This window comes from Brassica napus, chromosome A9, assembly GCF_020379485.1.
Source record: "Brassica napus cultivar Da-Ae chromosome A9, Da-Ae, whole genome shotgun sequence".
Lineage (NCBI taxonomy): Eukaryota > Viridiplantae > Streptophyta > Magnoliopsida > Brassicales > Brassicaceae > Brassica > Brassica napus.
Genome location: NC_063442.1, coordinates 19,552,750 through 19,570,576, shown reverse-complemented (window position 1 = coordinate 19,570,576; position 17,827 = coordinate 19,552,750). Strand labels below are relative to the sequence as shown.

The 17,827-nt window shown below is 35.0% G+C and overlaps 2 protein-coding genes across 5 annotated transcripts; one reads left to right on the top strand and one right to left on the bottom strand.

Annotated features, from left to right (window-relative positions):
* LOC125578120 (cilia- and flagella-associated protein 251-like) lies at positions 1–675 on the bottom strand. Its single transcript, XM_048740416.1, has one exon. It carries the CDS (start codon positions 673–675, stop codon positions 1–3), a length of 675 nt encoding a protein of 224 aa, XP_048596373.1.
* Positions 676–10,698: 10,023 nt separating this feature from the next.
* LOC106360966 (CST complex subunit CTC1) lies at positions 10,699–16,975 on the top strand. Of its 4 annotated transcripts, none has more exons than XR_007316453.1 (16): positions 10,778–12,065; positions 12,191–12,309; positions 12,384–12,458; positions 12,556–12,631; positions 12,726–12,788; positions 12,900–12,977; positions 13,081–13,266; positions 13,468–13,569; positions 13,647–13,919; positions 14,059–14,412; positions 14,521–15,045; positions 15,117–15,208; positions 15,298–15,475; positions 15,583–15,681; positions 16,141–16,460; positions 16,566–16,799. XR_007316453.1 is itself a non-coding variant. In XM_048740888.1 (16 exons), exons 1-16 carry the CDS (start codon positions 11,085–11,087, stop codon positions 16,737–16,739), a joined length of 3,690 nt encoding a protein of 1,229 aa, XP_048596845.1. In that variant the 5' UTR covers positions 10,778–11,084; the 3' UTR covers positions 16,740–16,975. The 4 variants fall into 4 exon arrangements, 2 of the variants coding, with proteins under 2 accessions (XP_048596845.1, XP_048596844.1); XM_048740888.1 differs by having other exon boundaries at positions 14,530–15,045; positions 15,583–15,685; positions 16,566–16,975; XM_048740887.1 differs by having other exon boundaries at positions 10,782–12,065; positions 15,583–15,685; positions 16,566–16,975.
* The last annotated feature ends 852 nt before the right edge of the window (positions 16,976–17,827 follow it).

The window sequence follows — 17,827 nt, the reverse complement described above, 5'->3', positions numbered from 1 at the left end:
CTATGTCCGATTCCCACGTGGTGGTGTTGGAGTTTCATTGGATCTATTCGTCTCAACCTGAGGCTCATTAATCTCTTCCTCAACCCCAAACTCATTGATCTCTACCTTAATCCGAGGTTTATTAATTTCTGCTTGATCCTCTTTTCCTTCAACTTCTTGATCCCCAGCCTCAGATTCCACCACTTTTTCTATCTCTGCTTCATCATTCTCAATTTTCTCCTTTTCTTCCTCACTGGTTTCAGACTCTTTTCCTTCAACTTCTTCTTCTTGATCCTCTTTCCCTCCAATCTCTTCTTGATCATCTTCCCCTTCAGCCTCAGATTCCACCACTTTTTCTTCAACTTTCTCATCATCCTCACTGTTCTCCTTTTCTTCCTCACTGGTTTCAGACTCTTTCTCTTCACCTTCTTCTTCATCTTGTTTCCCTCCAACCTCTTCTTCATCATCTTTCTCTTCAGCTTCAAGTTCCTTCCACAGTTTATTAGCATCTGCTCTACTTCTCTCCTTCAATTGGTTCAACTCATCAATCTCAGTCTCACTCTCACTGTCTTCCTTCTCTTGCTTATCAGCCTCGTTATTTTCTTTTTCTTTTTCATTCTCTTTCTGAGCATTGTCATCAGCCTCTTGCTCAGTTATCGACGTTATCCTTCTCTTTCCCAACCTCTTGCTCAACATTCCTTCCCTTCATGTGTACCTTTGTCCATATGATCCCACTGTCGAAAATCCATGTCTTCGCCATGACTCTGCTCCACCTTACTCTCAATAGAAGTTAGCCTTTCTTCTATTTTCTTAGCCCTTCTTCTCAAAAGTTGCTGGTTCTTTTCAATATCACTCATCCTTGAGCCAATAGACTCCAACTTTGTCTCCACCGTTAAGTTAAGTCCAACAAATTCTCCCATGAACTCCAAAATCCTCTCTTCCAGACCTTGCAACCTCGAATCTAAACCAGAATTAGAGGATGATCCTTCTGCAAACGTCACCTATTCTTTGTCTTTCTTTTTGGAAACACTCGTGCAGCTTGATCTAACTCATATAGCTCTTTCCACCAAATAGTATTCTGCTTCACATTTAACCAGTTGTTCCAAGTATCACTTGGGCTGCCCTGACGGTCATACTCTCACTCCTCATCAATGATACGAACCAGCATAATTTGCTCACCAATAGTTTGGATTAACACACTGTTAATAACCTGAAAATAAAACAATAAGTTAGTTCAATTAAATTTTCTGTTCTACTAGCTTCTACTATAACTATATACATGTACCTTTGTTTCTCCAACCACAACATATATGTCTTCCAAAGGATAATCCTTAAGACTAGACTTTGTAAACCGGCTCTTGCACATCCTTGGACAGTCTTCACTAGCGTCGTCTGAATAGATTCTAAGCGGTTTTCCCCAGATCTGGAATACACTCAAAAGCCAGAACCTAGTACATCCAGTGTTACAGTGTCAGATTTCAATTATATAACAACTAAAAATTTACTAAACTATATGCTTTACCTCTAAAAGGATTATGAAACCAGGAAAGGTGCATGCCTCTTTCACTTCACCCTTCAGATGGTTCATCACGTGCTTATTCTCCTTTATTGCATCCTCAAATGTTAGACGACCCCATGGAAATGATCTGCAAGCATCTAAATCGTCCATCATGCTTAATATGAAGAGGTCTAAATGTCCTGAATCCTTTGGCTTTCCTCTAATAACCCGACCAAAAAAAAACAATACAGTCATCTTCAATCTATCTGGACACGGCGGCATAGACAACATCTTCTGCTCCACATAACTGATCGTGATCTTCTTTGTATCATGGAAGTAATAATCCACAAACTTATAACCCCCCAAATTCTCGTAGTTTGGTGGATAATTACCGCAGTCTAAGCCAGAGATGAGGGCATGCTCCCTCATATAATAGTGGATGGGTACACCATTAACCACAAACCATGCAACATCATCTTCTGGAATACAAATGGTGTGCATGAGTAACATTCACATCCCTTGGAACTTCAGTTTATCTTCGTCTGGCATGTGGAATAAATGTCAAAACTGAGGATGGCTTGTGAACCATTGAGCCTCAGGCTTATCCTTGATGACATTTACTGTCTTGGTCACAAAGCACTTAGTTTGTATCTTGGAACTCTTGGGGAACTCACTGCTTTTGAAGTAGAACTCAAGGGGTTGCATTTCATGCAATCAAAATACATATATAAAATGTTAGTAATACAAGAACGGGCTTTTTTACAATTGAGTCCGGTTTTCTGATTCTAAGAGATTGACGAAGCCTATCATTGGCGACTCCATTTTCCTTTTCCTTCATAACTTTTAGGGGTGTGCACTTTACCTGATATCCGAAGTGGCATCCGAACCCGATCCGAAAAACCCGAACCGAAATCTGAATCGAAGTAGCAAAATACCCGAACGGGTATTGAATACGGAGAGATTGGATACCCGAACCCGAACGGATAATACCCGAACCCGAATGGATATCCGAAGATAATCGAACATATGTTAATTAACCTTATATTTCTAGTTTACATCTTTCATTTTATATAAAATATTTATGTTGATACTACACATACTTTAGGTTCATATGATATACATACAATTACGGAAAAAATGATTTGCTACTCACTTAAAATGCATGTCAAGTTTTTTATTTCAAAAATTAACAAAAAGTTACATCCAATTTTTTTTTAAATAACTAAATTAATGCCTTTTTAGTTTTAAAATGTTATGTTCAAATCTATTAACCATTTAATCTATTAAAAATAAAAAATTAGTTAAATGAAAGTTATATTTTTAAATACAAGAAACATGAGAAATGAAAATTTGAAATTTTTTTTTTCAAAATCTAAATATCCGAACCCGACCCGAAGTACAGAAATATCCGAACGGGTTCTACACCTCTATACCGAAATACCCGAAAATCCGAAATACCCGACCCGAACCCGAACGGGTACCCGAACGCCCACCCCTAATAACTTTTATGTACAAGACATTACAACACTCAATCACTCTAAATTCAAACCACAAAACAACAACACAACATCAACAAAGTTTCCCCAGTAACTAACAAGTTTTCCCCAAATTTGTTTTCAAATCTACATACAAATTCCACCAAATAACAACCAATTAAAGGGAAACTAATCACTTACCACAAGGAACAAAGATGGAGCCTCAATTTCGACAAAGAAGAAACAAGAAACGAAGCGGTCTCGATTTTAGGGTTTCAGACAAGAGAGACAAAGATATAATTGAGACACGAGAAATGATAGGGATAGTTTAATGGATTTTCGATTTAGATGGAGAACGAAAATGGATACTCTAGGGTTTTAATTGGAGATTTCGCAAGAAAGAGTGTCGAGAGGTGAGAGGAGACGACGGAATGAGAGAAATTTTGGAGAAGGAGTTGAGTTATTCAAAACGACATCGTTTAGGTATTGTCGGGTCGGATTTTAGAATTTGCTTTGTGTGGGTTGGATCTTTCAGGTTGGATCTTGTAAATATCTAAATTCTCTTAGGGGTAATCCGTCTTTAGCCACTTTTTCTATTTAAAAAAATGAAAAAACATATTATATTATAATAAAAGGATAAACGAGAATTTTTTTTTGGGGGGGGGGGGGGGTGGGGTATGGGGTATATGGAGTTAATCTCCGTTTATTTATGATATGATTACTGATTTTCTTGTTGGGGGATTAATATTATTATTGTCTTGACTCACTAAGCAAATTAGTTGCTTATTAAAATCTTTGTTTTGCAAGTAACCCTTAGTTTGTTGATCGGGTTAAAAGAGCAATAGCTGTTGGCTACCTTTTCGCAAACACATATATTTTGTAATAAGTATGTTATAGTTTTAAATGATGCTCGAGCATGTATACATGTTTTATATTTTTGAACCTAAGCTATATATGAATAATAAATGGTTTTGAAAATGTTTGGCTTCCATATGATATTAGTTCTAGTCCAGGTCGAACCAACTAACGGTTTAAAACTCGGGTTGGAAAGCCTTAATTTGGAACCGGTAGGAAACCCATTCTCTGGCATTCGACCTTGGGATTTCATATTTGATTTGGAACCTCGGGTCGAATGTTTGGGAAGCACTTTTGCTTCAGGTTAAAGTTCTTTAGTTGGACTTGGATGTTCTTGTTTGATTGTTACACGACTAACTAATCAGCTTTGAGTTAGATCGGATCAGGGGTGTTAAAGTCAGGGTCCAACTTTCAGTCTGAAAATAATTGTTCAGTTTTTGGTATGGATGGAGGCAATGGTTGATGATAATTATAAGATAAAACTAGAATGTGCCTTTTTGGTGATGAAACTGTTGGCACATGGACGAAACTCGAATCGTTGGAATCAATTACTTGTTTGGAAATTAGAAATTGGTTTAGTTTCATGGCCCGCTTGTTTATATTACTAGGTTCTGAGACCCCGCGCAAGCGCGGGGCTGGTTACTTTGGATATCGGTGGGGCGGTATGATTTACGGGATGTCGGTGTTGTTTAAGATTTGTGCAAATTAAAGAATAAAATTTATCGGAAATAAGACAATAAAATTTATCCTAGCTTTTGACGATTAACTCAAGTTAGAGACATCTCCCAAAACGGAAGGAAAATTCAAAAAGTATAATTAAGATAAAATATAGAGAATATAAAAAATGCCTAAACATGAAACAAAGAGCGTGGAACAACAGAAAGGGAAATAGAGAAGATGAAGAAGCTTACGTCAGGTATATGAAATTAAAAAGACAGATATTGTGACAGCGCAACACCAACTTATTTGGGGGTCCATATCAAGTTATCAACTCTGTATATACCCGTTGTTTGAATAAATACTCAAAGTTTCAAACTACTTGCATTACAAAATTATTTTATTTTTTCAAAATACACATTGTTTGCTAGTACTTGTTAGGGAGCTCAAGGACCGTAGTAGCATATATTAAAGCTACACTAATCTTCATCGCTAAGATCACACATTGTCTACATCCTCAACGTTAGGATATTCCAAGTAACACTTCTCCTCGTCTTCCTCGTCACGGGTTCCATCTTCATCTTGTAAACTCCAAGTAACCATCTTCCAAAACGCAGCACTCCACTTCTCTTCCCTCTTCAGGCTTAGCGGTGGTCTGTGACAAAATCCAGCCGTTGGATTGAAACAGAGCTCTTATATTGGCTTTGTGGTTCATAAGAGTTTCAAAAGTGGTGAAACTGGAAGCATCGTGGCGAGTGGCTCCCCTTCTAAGGAGATCTGCCCCCTGTGTGAAATAGTTTAACAAATCATAAAGATTAAAGTAGTTTAACAAAACATAAACGAAGGTTGACGTTTTTTCATTATGAAAAAGTAATTGTGGGTTTAAAATGTTTGGGCTCAAATTATGTTGGGCTCTATGTCTAAAACATGATTTGAACTTAAAAACTGGAAAAAAAAACGTTAGGTTATCTTTCTTTTTTTTTTCTCCTTCGTCGGGACAGCATCACCTGTGGGATCTCTGGTATGATTAGAGCTTAAGTTTGTGAGATTGGGGAGCGATAATAGTGTAATGCGTTATTGAAGAGGAGTTTACTTACATCAGTTAGGCTTCTTCCGCATAATTCCATTGTCGTTGGTCCTCGGGTGCTTCGTTGTCGTCGGAATCTGCAAAAGAAAAGGTTTTAATTTGTTAAGTGAGATGTCTTTTATTTCTTTTAGATTCGGTTGCTAAAAACATAATTCATTCAGTTTTCCTGTTTTGTTTGGAGATTGCAGGGATGAAACCGTAGATCACAGAATCCTGTAAGAAAAACAGAGAAAAATCATTAGTTGCTCATAAAAAAACCCATAGACAAAACCAAAACAAAAAGATAAAGACACGTTTCATATATGAACAAAGAATAAGCAAAGCAGAGTTAAAGTGATAAAAAAATAAGTTAGAAACAATCATCACCAGTTCATCAAGGAGGAGAATGGTGATGCCCATAAACTCTCCATTCTTGTTAATGTTTCTGGAATCCTAGAATCGGATGAGCCGACTAACAATGGACTGAGTGGACCTTCCAAAGCGGAGAGAGTTGAAGGTAGAGTAGGTAACGGCGGCTGAAGCGGCTGTAGCAGCTGGATAAGTCATTTTCGTGACAGATGTGAGAAAGTAAAGCGATCGAAAAACTGAGAAAGAAAAGTTCGAGACAAGATGGAGCTTTTACCTCGAGGGATTCTATATATATAAGAGCTCTGAAGGCGTTAGAGGAGAAACTAAGCGTTTGGTAGGCGCAAAACGTGCGTAGAGCCTTAAAGATCGACCATAATTGCTGATTGCCGGAAGGGAAATCGCAAGCGACGAAGGAGATGGTGAAGATGGCGGCTTCCCTAATCTTCTTAGCTTTGTCCGTATCACCACTTTGAGCAGATACAAAGCCTAATAAACAGAAAATTAATAAGCCCAAAGCCCACTTTTTGTCGAAGTACATTTGTTACCCATCAATTAGGAAAAAAAAAGAAGTGGGGTCAACAATGTAATATTAGTTTCCGACCTTTATAATATATATTAGTTTCGACCATCAATGTACAAAGTATCCTTTAGTGCAATGGTATAGTTGTGGGTGCTTATATCTTAATAACCCGGGTTCGAACCACATATTTGACATTTTTTCACACTTTTAAAAAGTGGGACCCACAGACCGCTGACGTGTCGCATCAGGAGGAGAGAAACTCTCCTATTATATAATAGATTTCTTTTTATCATGTGGTCTAATTAGGGTCAAGAGATGGTTCATCTCCGATCGTGGGATGAAATCGTTTTGGTGTTGTGAAAATACAGCGACATGTAGATCGAGTAGCATGGATCCTTTTAAGTGTTATTAGGTGATATTTGATCTCAGAGGTTGGTCGTATATCTATCTTATTAAACTAAAAGTACTTTAAGCTTTTGTTTGACAATATAAACATCGGTTAAAAAAAATAGTGCTGTTTAGAAATATGGATAACAGTAAATTAGGAGAAAAAAAAAAGTAATGGGCTTATGTTATTAAAAAAATTAGAAATCCATTACATTACATTATATTAAAAAGTAGTGGGTTTATGTTACTTGATATATATATTCTAGGGCTGGGCAAAAAACCCGAATCCGAAGAACCGAACCGAACCTGATCCAAAAAAGTAGTCCGAACCCGAACTGAAATAGATTAAATATCCGAACGGGTTCAAAATTTTGGTATCCAGAGAACCGAAACCGAACTCAACCCAAACCGAAGTATTTTAGGTACCCGAATGTATCCGAAATAGATTTATATATCTAAATATATTAATTATTTTTAGATTTAATGTATATTAAAAACATGCAAAATATATAAGATACTTTTAAGTTGTCTAAAAAACTCGAAAATATATAAAAATTGTCAAAAGTAAATGTCTAAAATAGCTAAAATATCCTCAAAACACCAAAAATATTTATAATATCTACAGATTCTCTATCAAAATATTCAAACCAAACCAATTTATATGTTAAGTTAGGTATTCTAACATATGTTATTTAATTTTTATGTAATATAATATTTTATTTACAGATTTTGAGAACTTTAAACTATAGATTGAATTTTAAAAATCATTTAAATGGGTTATCCGAAACCGAAAGATCCGAACCGAATCCGAACCGAAATTTAGAAATACCCGAATGAGGCTGAAATATTTAATCCCGAACACCCGAAACCCGAATAAACCCGAACCGAACCCAAATGGGTACCCGAACGCCCACTCCTGATATATTCAAATAAAAATAATAATTTAAAATTGATTTATATCAAAAATTCATTCAAAAATATACATATATTCAAAATTTAATTTTTATAAACATATATTCCAATAACCATTATAAAAATATTTTCAATATATATAAGAAAAATACATAAGAAAGCCCAATTTTAAACACCAACTTAAACTATGGTTTTTATATTTCACATTGAAATTTAAAAATATAATTTATGTGATTATTTATATGATGGTACATATAAAATATTATTAATTATAAGAAAACTTATTTGATGGTACATATAAAATACAATTAATTATATGATAACATATATTTTTGTAACCTACGATGACACATATATGATATATAATACTGATTAGGGGTGGGCGTTGGGGTTCATTTTCAGGTCTGTTTGGGATTTCATGTTCGGTTCAGATCTTTGAGGATTCAGTTCGGATTTGGATAACCAATTTAAATTGGTTTGGTTTAAATATTTGGATAGAGAATTAATAATTATTTTAGTATTTTTGGATTTTTTAGTATATTTTAACTATTTTAGATATTTACGTTTTCTTATTTGTATATATTTTCATGTATTTAAACGAACATAAAAGTATCGTATATATTCTAGATGTTTATATATATATTAAATCTAAAAATAATTAATATATATATATATATATATATATATATAAGTATATAAATCTATTTTGGATACCCAAAATACTTTGGTTCAGATCGAATTAGACTTCAGTTTTTCAAATACCATAATTTTGAATAATTCGGATATTTAATCACTTCCTGTTCAGATTTGGTACTACTTATTCGGATTGGGATCAGTTCGATTCTTCGAATTCGAGTTTTTTTGTCCACCCTAAATAATGATATAAAAAACAAATAGCATCTACTCTATTAAAATAGAGTCATGTTTTTTTATCTACTATACAAAAGTCTATGTTAGACCAGTCATTAGAAATTTAACTAAATATCCTAAAATTACTCATATATGATATTCTCCTAACAAAAACAATATACATCTTTTTTTTTGGTCAAAAAACAATATACATCTGAACAATAACATTTATAAGAAAAGATAAATATATTGTTATTAGGTAATTATCATTTGACTGTTTATCATATTTCATATAGAACATATTTTATATATTCGAGTAACTAATTTTGAAATTAAATAGTATAACCCAATTCTTTTTAACTTATTAAATTAAATTTGTATACAAAACAAAATAAATAATATTTTATTGGTTGTAACATTTTATGTTGATATTTTAAGTAAAAATAAAAACAATAAACTGAAATATAATATATTAAATAAAATAATATTTTAAAATATAAAAAAATAATTTAATTTATTCACATAAAAACATTTTGAGAATAAAAATTTCTAAACAAAGAAGCTAATAATTGTTTTTTATTAATTCATATAAAAAAATGTTTTAAATTAAACTATTAATATTGATGTTGCATTTTAATATATGATTTGTACTTCATTAATATATGATTTGTACAATATCATCAAACATATTTCATCAAATATAAATTTTCGAAATAAAATTATATACATAAAATTGATATTAGATATATATCTTTATAACATATTTTATATTTTAAATATTAATTTAAAAATATAAATATATTTTGCGGGTTAATATCTAGTCATATTTAAAAGAAATACATATGCGCGGGTACACGGATCAAAATCTAGTTGGAATTAAATTTGTAATTTCTTATTCCGAGGGCACTTTATACCAAAACCTAGACCGAATATACACCGAATAAAAACGCTGGGAAATGGCTTATTCATGCCCAAACTAGGGGTCACTGAGAAAATACATACCCCAACTTTTACTGCAAGTCAAAACATACCTTCCCTAATCAAAAATTTAAAATTCATGTCTGAACTAGGGGTCGATAAAAAGATACATACCCCAACTCTTATTGCATGCCAAAATATACCTAACTAATCAAAAATTTGAAATTTATGCCTAGTCTTTAGAAGTCAACGCTAATCCCAATCTATACTATTATTTGTGAAATAACTTTTTGGCAACGGAGCTCTCACGTTAAAAATTGAGTGGCTAAAGTCTATGTTATCCTTAATGAATTTGTATATATATTCTATTAGATAATAAAAAAAATTTATATTAAAAATCTTATATATTTTTTTAAAAAATAATTATGATGATTCTTATATATTGTGTTGTTATCTTAAAATAATAGTTTACTATTATAAAAGTAAACAAATGAAGAGAAGTGATTTTTTGCAATATTATATTTTTTTAAAAAATATAAGATAACTCTTATATATTGTATTGTTATCTTGAAATAATATTTTACTATTATGAAAGTTAAATTTTAAGATAAAAATAATATCTAAGTAAATATTAATGAAGCAATATATTTGTATAAGGATATTTTCTAAGAAGTGATTTTAAGATATATTTGTATAAGTAAATATTATAAGTAAATAATATTTACATCAAGATAACAACACAATATATAAGAATTATCTTATTTTTATAAAAAAATATAATATTGTAAAAAATCAATTTTGTTTTACTGTTATAATAGAAAAATATTATTTTAAGATAACAACATAATATATAAGAATCATCATAATTATTTTTAAAAAATATATAAGATTTTTAAGTAAAATTCATTTTATTATATAATAGAATATATATATATATATATATAAATTCATTAAGGGTAGCATAGACTTTAGCCACTCTAATTTTTAACGTGAGAGCTCCGTTGTGAAAAATTACTTCACAAATAAAATTCATTTTATTATATAATACAATATATATAAAAATCATTAGCGGTAACATAGACTTTAGCCACTCTAATTTTTAACGTAAGAACTACGTTGCGAAAAATTATTTCGCAAATAATAGTACAGATTCAGATTAGGGTTGATTTCTAAAGACTAGGTATAAATTTCAATTTTTTGATTAGTTAAGGTATGTTTTAGCATGCAATAAGAGTTGGGGTATGTAATTCTTTATCGACCCCTAGTTCAGGCATGAATTTCAAAATTTTGATTAGTGAAAGTATGTTTTGACATGCATTAAAAGTTGGGGTATGTATTTTCTTAGCTACTTTTAGTTCGGGTATGAATAAGCCGTTTTCCCTACAACTCTATAAGTTTGATCTTCTCTTTGATCAAAAAAAAAAAATAAAAAAAAAAATAAAAGAAGGTTTGATCTTCTCAAATCTCAAACCGGGTCACCGTCGTCGGGTTCCCGCTCTGTTTCCAGACCAATTCTTCTTCTTCGTTAACTCCACAGTCGATCCCTTGAAAAGACCGACTCGTTGTAGCTGCGAGTCTAATCGGAAGAGCTCCTGATAAATGGAGAACGCCACACTCATCACAATTTTAGACCTAGTTAACGAAGGCCGTCCCATCACCGGTGCATCTTCCCTATTCTATTCATCGTCTCCTCACCCTCAATCAAGCCGTAAATTTCTCGCACCGTTGAACTACCCGGCGGTCATCGTCGGGACGCTAGCTCTCCCTTCCGAAACCCTAAAATGTCCGAATCGCTACTGCTTTCGGTTCACCGACGGCGTCTCGACGATCTGCTGCGATATCATCGGTTTCGAAATTCGCGCGATTGGGAGTACCATACGTGTTCTCTCTTGGAATTTCATTCCCACGAATCATCACGGTGGGGGGGTTTTGGAGATTATCAAGTGGAGATTCGTGGAGGAGATGCTTTCTCGGTGTTCGTTTCCATTGGTTCCTCCTCCTCCTCGGATCTCAGTAGAGAATGGTGGTGGTAAGTCACGGTATAGCGTCCGTGGTGTGTTGGAGTCTGTTAGCCCTGTGTCTCTTGTTCCTTTGGGTTCTGATGGTTCCGTAAACGTTCCTGTGAAGGGGTTTTTAGTAAAGGTAATGGCTTGTGAGTGTAAAGAATGTAGACGGAAGGATGTGTTGGATTCGGTTGACTGTAGTCACTGTTTTGACAAGGCAGTCTTCGTTTACTTCTGTGGTTCAGTTGCTGCGAGTTGGCACCCTGCTATTGTGAAGCTAGTTGGAAGAAACATTGCTCTATCGGGGATGAAGAAGAAGTTGGTATATATAAGCAAATGTGATTCTCTGTTAGTGTTTGTGACCACTGAGAACTCTCTTCTTCATTCACCTTGGATTTCTAAGAAAGATGAATCTTTGAAAAGTGTTGTTGATGGGCGAGGTAACTGCGGTTCCTACCTTGGATTTGTCAACGGCTTGTACATGAAAGGGAAGCTTGTTGAGCTGGATGAAGATGTCTGGCTTTTATTGACGGATCAGATACATAACAGATCACACAGTATCCGGACTGGTTCCCTTGTAAGATACTTCCTTCTTTCTCTCAGTTTAGTGTTTGTGGTTCTTATTGTTTGACTGTAAGCATCTTAGAAGTTGGTTTATCTGTGCTGTTTGAGATCTTTGAATGTTTGACTTGCTTAGTGCAGATTTTTGTCAGAAATGTTCATTTTGTGAATACCAAATTTTCTTGGGGAAAAGTGCTTATACTTGGGGCATGTTGTAAGACCAGCATCACAGTTGAGAAATTTTCACCTTTTGAAACAAGGTATGGTTTTGTTATAAATCACTGAATCATGGATGCTTTCTCATGTCTGGAGATTTATTCAGCTGGTCCTTCAGTTGTCTTGTAGATTCATGTTTGCAGACATCTCTTAGTCGATTCGTTGAGTCTTTGTCCTTTCCTGCAAGATTTTGGTACTTTTTTTCTCTCTGGTGGTTAGAGCAATATTTAAGCGATTTCATTCTAATTTATGACTCATGACTGATATAGCTGCAAAACGATACTTCACAGGACACTACTTGTTAGTTCATGCTTCCAGAACTTTGGCCGAATGCCATCAGACAAGGAAAGCTTGAGATCATGCCAGGTAACTAACTGAAAACAGGCTTGGTTCTGTGTTTTTATTGTGGCCTTTCTCCCTATTATCTATGGCCTTTCTCATTTTTATGAGGTGTTATCAGGAGGATGAACTGACAAAGATGTATGCAGAGTCGCGAATACCACCATCCATGTTTCAACCTAGGGTAAATTGGTATATTGAAAATTTGACAATATGTATAGCTTTTTATGCTCTTCTTAGGGTATTAATCATATGCTCATCAGTTTGATTATATCCAAAACTTTGAAATTTTCAGTGCGGGCTTTTTACTGAATTCTGCATGCATGAATCTTGCGGATGCAATAGTGAAGCTCGTGATTGCAACCTAAAACTGGTAAGACTACTCATTTGTAGACCATGGTCAGACCGGAACAGGTTTAGTTGCATGATTATTTTCAGATCTTATAATATTAGTTCCACCCTTTTTCGACAAACAGGTCATGCCTATCTCAAGTTTTGTCCACCATTACAAGGTCTTGCTGGATGAATTGCTTTCTCGGATTAAGAAAGATGACACCCAGTTTATTGCTAGTAATTGCTTAATTCAGAAAAGATACTGTCATACAAATGTGAAGATTCTAAAAAGTGAAGATATTGGTGTTATCTTGCTTGGAAGATTGAAGGTATACTACTCGACACTCGTAATATGCATATATTGTGCCATCCGTTAACTCGTTTGAAAGGTTGTTTTTAATCTATTGAGATGTCGATTTCAACTTGTCACCTTGATATGGTGAATATCTTTACTTAGTATCTACATAACAAGGTTTCTGTTTTCCTCTATTTGTACACTTGTTTAGCTTTGACATTACTCCTTTATATAGGTTTCAGCTTCTGGAATACTACAGTTGCAAGACAGAACTAGCAGCATTAATGTTCTGATGCCAGACTTTCTAAGTGATAGAAATTCGTGCAGGATATATGAGGTTAGTTATATACTCCAAACTGCATTTGAAAATACCGAACTCGTTATATTCAATTTCTTATCTTTTTCTAATTATAGGTTTCTGATTACAATCTCATTATGGAAATACCTGAATCAATGCGCCACATCCCGTTTCTTCAAAAGCCACTTCACTGTAAAATTTTGCTTGATCCCACATCAATGGATAGCGACAACGCCTTGACAGTGCCATTTTCTCTATCGTTTGGTGCTGCAAGCTGTAGAACTGCTCTCGTGGATCAGTCTATTGACTGGAGGCATGATCTCAATGAGTTCAAAGGGGGCAGGTTTCACGTATTTAGGGTGACACATAAATTTCCAATTCTCAAAAAGGTATGCTCTTATATCTCAAAAAGCAATCTCCATATTGTCACTATTGTTTATTTGTTTGGTTCGACAAAGAGAAGCTGTTGTTTATGCTACTAATTTTAAATAAAGACCTTAACCTTTATAATTATTGAACTTGCACCAGGGTCTTCCAGGAATGCCTGACTGCACCAGTGTTTTCATCGAAGCTGTAATCATTCCATGGGAACTCGTTTGCACTGTGACCGAAGAAGACGCAGCTGCTCCCCAATTTGATGAAAGCAAGACCTCCCAAGAAGAACATCCACGTAAGAGATGTAAAACTAATAATTCATTAGGGAGTGAAAGAGTATTGTCTGTACCGCATGAAATTTCCTGCGACATGACCGTTCGATGTGCAAGCAGTCAGTGGTCGGCCGTAGCAGCAACTCTGTCTAATTTAAAGGAAAAGAAAAGTGGTAACATGCGAAGTGTGAAGCGTTTGCTGTTAGAATTCTTACCTGAATGCAAAAACTATAATGTAAGTATTGCTTTGTTTTTAACAATAACATTGATCCTCGTAAAACATGCATGCTGCACAAATAACTGATTATTTAAATTAAATGATGCTTTCGCATTGTTACGGCAGGGGTTGCAGATTGGCGGTTTCTATTTGATGAAGCATGACATTGACGATTCTTTTTGTTTTGGACGGTCCAGCATATCTAACAATGATAAAATCAATATCAGACCCGAATCACGTTTATGGAGTCTGGAATTTTCTTTTGATGAAGTTTCAACCCATGATGGATCTATGGATGTATATCCTCTGGTGTCTTCTCAACCATCTCCTGCGGTGGAAAAACGAGATGTTTCTTGTCCACAACGTTTTTCAGATGTTTCGCTTCTTCTCCCTTATGATGCAAAAGCTCTCTTCTCAGTATATCTTAAGGACTTGGACGAACTGAACAAGCCAGTCGCAGTTGAAAAGGATGGAGATAATACTCAGGGAGAGATTATCATGCATGCAGAGCCGTCTCAACCACCTATTTCCAACAGCTTGTTTCCTGAGGGAAACCTAGCGACTTTCACGGGTGATGTAGTAGCAGTTGACGCTGTTGGCTCGAGTGTCATCAGCAGCTATTGCATTCATGTTCGAGTCGATTATCAAATTGTGAGTGCATATCATACTCTTTTCTCTGTGCTGTCTGCATTCTTGAAGCTCTCCTTGACGATGTGTTTCAGGTGAAGATTTTTGGTCCACTTAGAAGGCACTCATACCTCACTGGATTTGGCCCTGGGGTGAATGCAACATTCTACCGGATTCTTGGAACTAGGTATTATACATAAATAACAGCCTTTGATAAATTGGTTTTTCAATAAGCAACGAACTCATCTTTAGTCTCTTGCATTATTGTTTCTGTAGAGAGGAAAGCAGGTTTCTCTTGTCATCAGCATCTTTTGTCAAAATAAACTCACGAAAGGCATTGAATGGTCCAGCTTTAGACAAACCGACTCATCAAACTGCTATTGGTCTACCTAAAATTAGACCTCAAGAATCCTCAGAACACAAGGATAATCTGCAAATTAACTTTGTCTGCAAGGTAATCTTGTGGTGGATTAGCAATGTTGCTTTCTAGTTCCATTCATGTGTATTGTCTTAAAGGCCTCCTTGCTTGTATTCTTCTTTATATATTATTTGATGCAACAGGTTCTTTCAGTTCATCTTCTGGTTCTCCAAGTGGAATCTGATGATCCTTCAGAAAACAAATGTGGGGAAAATATAGATATACCGCTTGCAGGATTTGTGGTAGGTAAGTCAAACTTGCTATTGCCAGAAAGAGAACATTGAGCGTAATTTACTGGAACATTCGCGTTTTGTTTTCATTTACATTCTTAAATCATCATCTTATTAAATTATCCTACTTATATGACTGATCATTGAAACAACTGATATTTCTTAGAATTTCTCTTATTCAGTCTTTAACATGTAGAACATAACTTACGTTCAGTATGTGTATAACATTTTTCTACGAGCTTCTTAATAAGCCCTATGTATGTGTGTAATACTGAAGGGCAGAAACACAAAGTTGTGTACGAGACTATACATTTATGCTTGCATCATCTTCTGTCTTACTGAAAGGATACTTTAGACTCATTTAACGCTCCTGAATAGCCGGTTTGAAACTTGAGAACGTGTCAATTGATAAATTGCTTAATAATACCCATTGTTTCTCCTTTTTCACGAGTTTCACTCTTCCTTATTTAGATGACGGATCATCAACTTATCTTTGCTGGACGAGTGGGGAAAGAGCATTTACATTTCTTAGGCTGCACGAAGAATTGCCTGAAGAAGCCATTGATGTGGACCAGTGGATCAGAAGCGACAGCAGCCGGAGCGCAACAGCTTACCATCTTGAGAAAATAGTTTGGGTTCACAAGAGAATAGTGATTAAGGTCAATGGATCACAAAATGATGCCCTTTTTCAAAACCTCACCATTGATGTTGCTTCACAACAACTTCTCGCCGAGTCTGAGGATAATTTCCTCAAGTGGTTGATACTAAATGCCACTAGCGGCCCCATGTGGGTACGTTCGAGCTCCTTGATTTGATTGTGTTTTCATGGTCGAAGTTTCTCTCAGGTCGGAGATTGTTTATTTCCTCTCCTATCTTCATTATTCTGGTTAACGCAGGATGTTACGGCGAGCTCAATGGACATGAAAATGATTCAACATGTGGAGAGAGAACAGTGTGTGGAGATGGAAGCTTCAGGGCTTACACGTCGGAACGTTTGGGGCAATGAAATATGTCAAGTGGATACGTTGGTCCGAGCTTGGAGCTTACTCCAAGGTTTGCTAATTACGTGATCGTCATTTTTTCAGGACAATGAATCAGCCCGAAATTAATTCTTTTATTTTAGTTTTTATGGTTTAATTCATTTATTTTTTCTTTGATCATCTTGTCTTTGTGATCAGTCACATACTTATTGTCACATACATTGTTTGCTAAATCGACAGACTTATTGTTTGATAACGCAATGAGAGAAGAAATTATACGCAGTAAGCGGTATACATCAGGGTGATTCACTATTTCCTTTCCTATTCATTTTATGTGTGGAGGCACTAATTCATGTGATGAACAAAACTGAGGTGCAAGGGGATATTACCGGAATGAGGCTGACATGCAATTGCCGCCAATATATCATCTTTTGTTTGTGGACAGTAGTTTCTTCTTATGTCAAGCTACGTTACAAAAGTGTTCAATGTTTATCCATTACCTAAAGCTCTATGGTAAGGCATCGAAAAAGAAATCCTTTTTCAGAAGTCCTCCATATCCTTTAGTGCATATGTGGATCCGGTGATGAGAAGACTGATTGCAGAGTTACTCGACATTGAGAATAAGGGTGGTGCAAGTTCCTATTTGGGACTACCATAGTGTTTTAGTGGTTCTAAACATTAGATCTTAAAATTCATAGGAGAAAAACTAAGCAGACAACTTAATGGATGGTATGTCAAAACACTTTCTCTTGGAAGAAAGGAGGCACTCCTTAAGTCTGTGGTTATGGCTCTTTCTCTGTATACCATGTCCTGCTCCAGATTAACAAAGCATCATTATCAAAAAGATCATGAGGGCAATGTCTGATTTTTGGTGGAATGAATGCGGTGAGAAACATAAAATACATTTGATATTATATAAAAAAAAAATTCTGCACTGCTAATTGGGTTTCAGAGATATAGAAGATTCAACCAAGCTCTGTTGGTTAAACAAGCTTGGAAATTACTCAATGAACCTGATAATCTGCTAGCTTGTGTCTATAAAAGGTGGTATTATGCCAACAAAGAGTTTTTAGAGTGTGGGATAGGCCATCGTCCCTCCTATGCATAGAGGAGTATAATCTTCATCCGTGAATTGTTGCTTATGGTTTAATCAAGTATATCGGTGATGGATGCTCTAC

Coding starts and splice junctions, on each gene's coding strand:
- LOC125578120 (XM_048740416.1), bottom strand. CDS start 675: ATGTTGAGCAAGAGGTTGGGAAAGAGAAGGATAACGTCGATAACTGAG.
- LOC106360966 (XM_048740887.1), top strand. CDS start 11,085: ATGGAGAACGCCACACTCATCACAATTTTAGACCTAGTTAACGAAGGC. Junction 12,789..12,899: donor CATCCATGTTTCAACCTAGG/GTAAATTGGTAT, acceptor TGAAATTTTCAG/TGCGGGCTTTTTACTGAATT. Junction 13,570..13,646: donor ATTCGTGCAGGATATATGAG/GTTAGTTATATA, acceptor TTCTAATTATAG/GTTTCTGATTACAATCTCAT.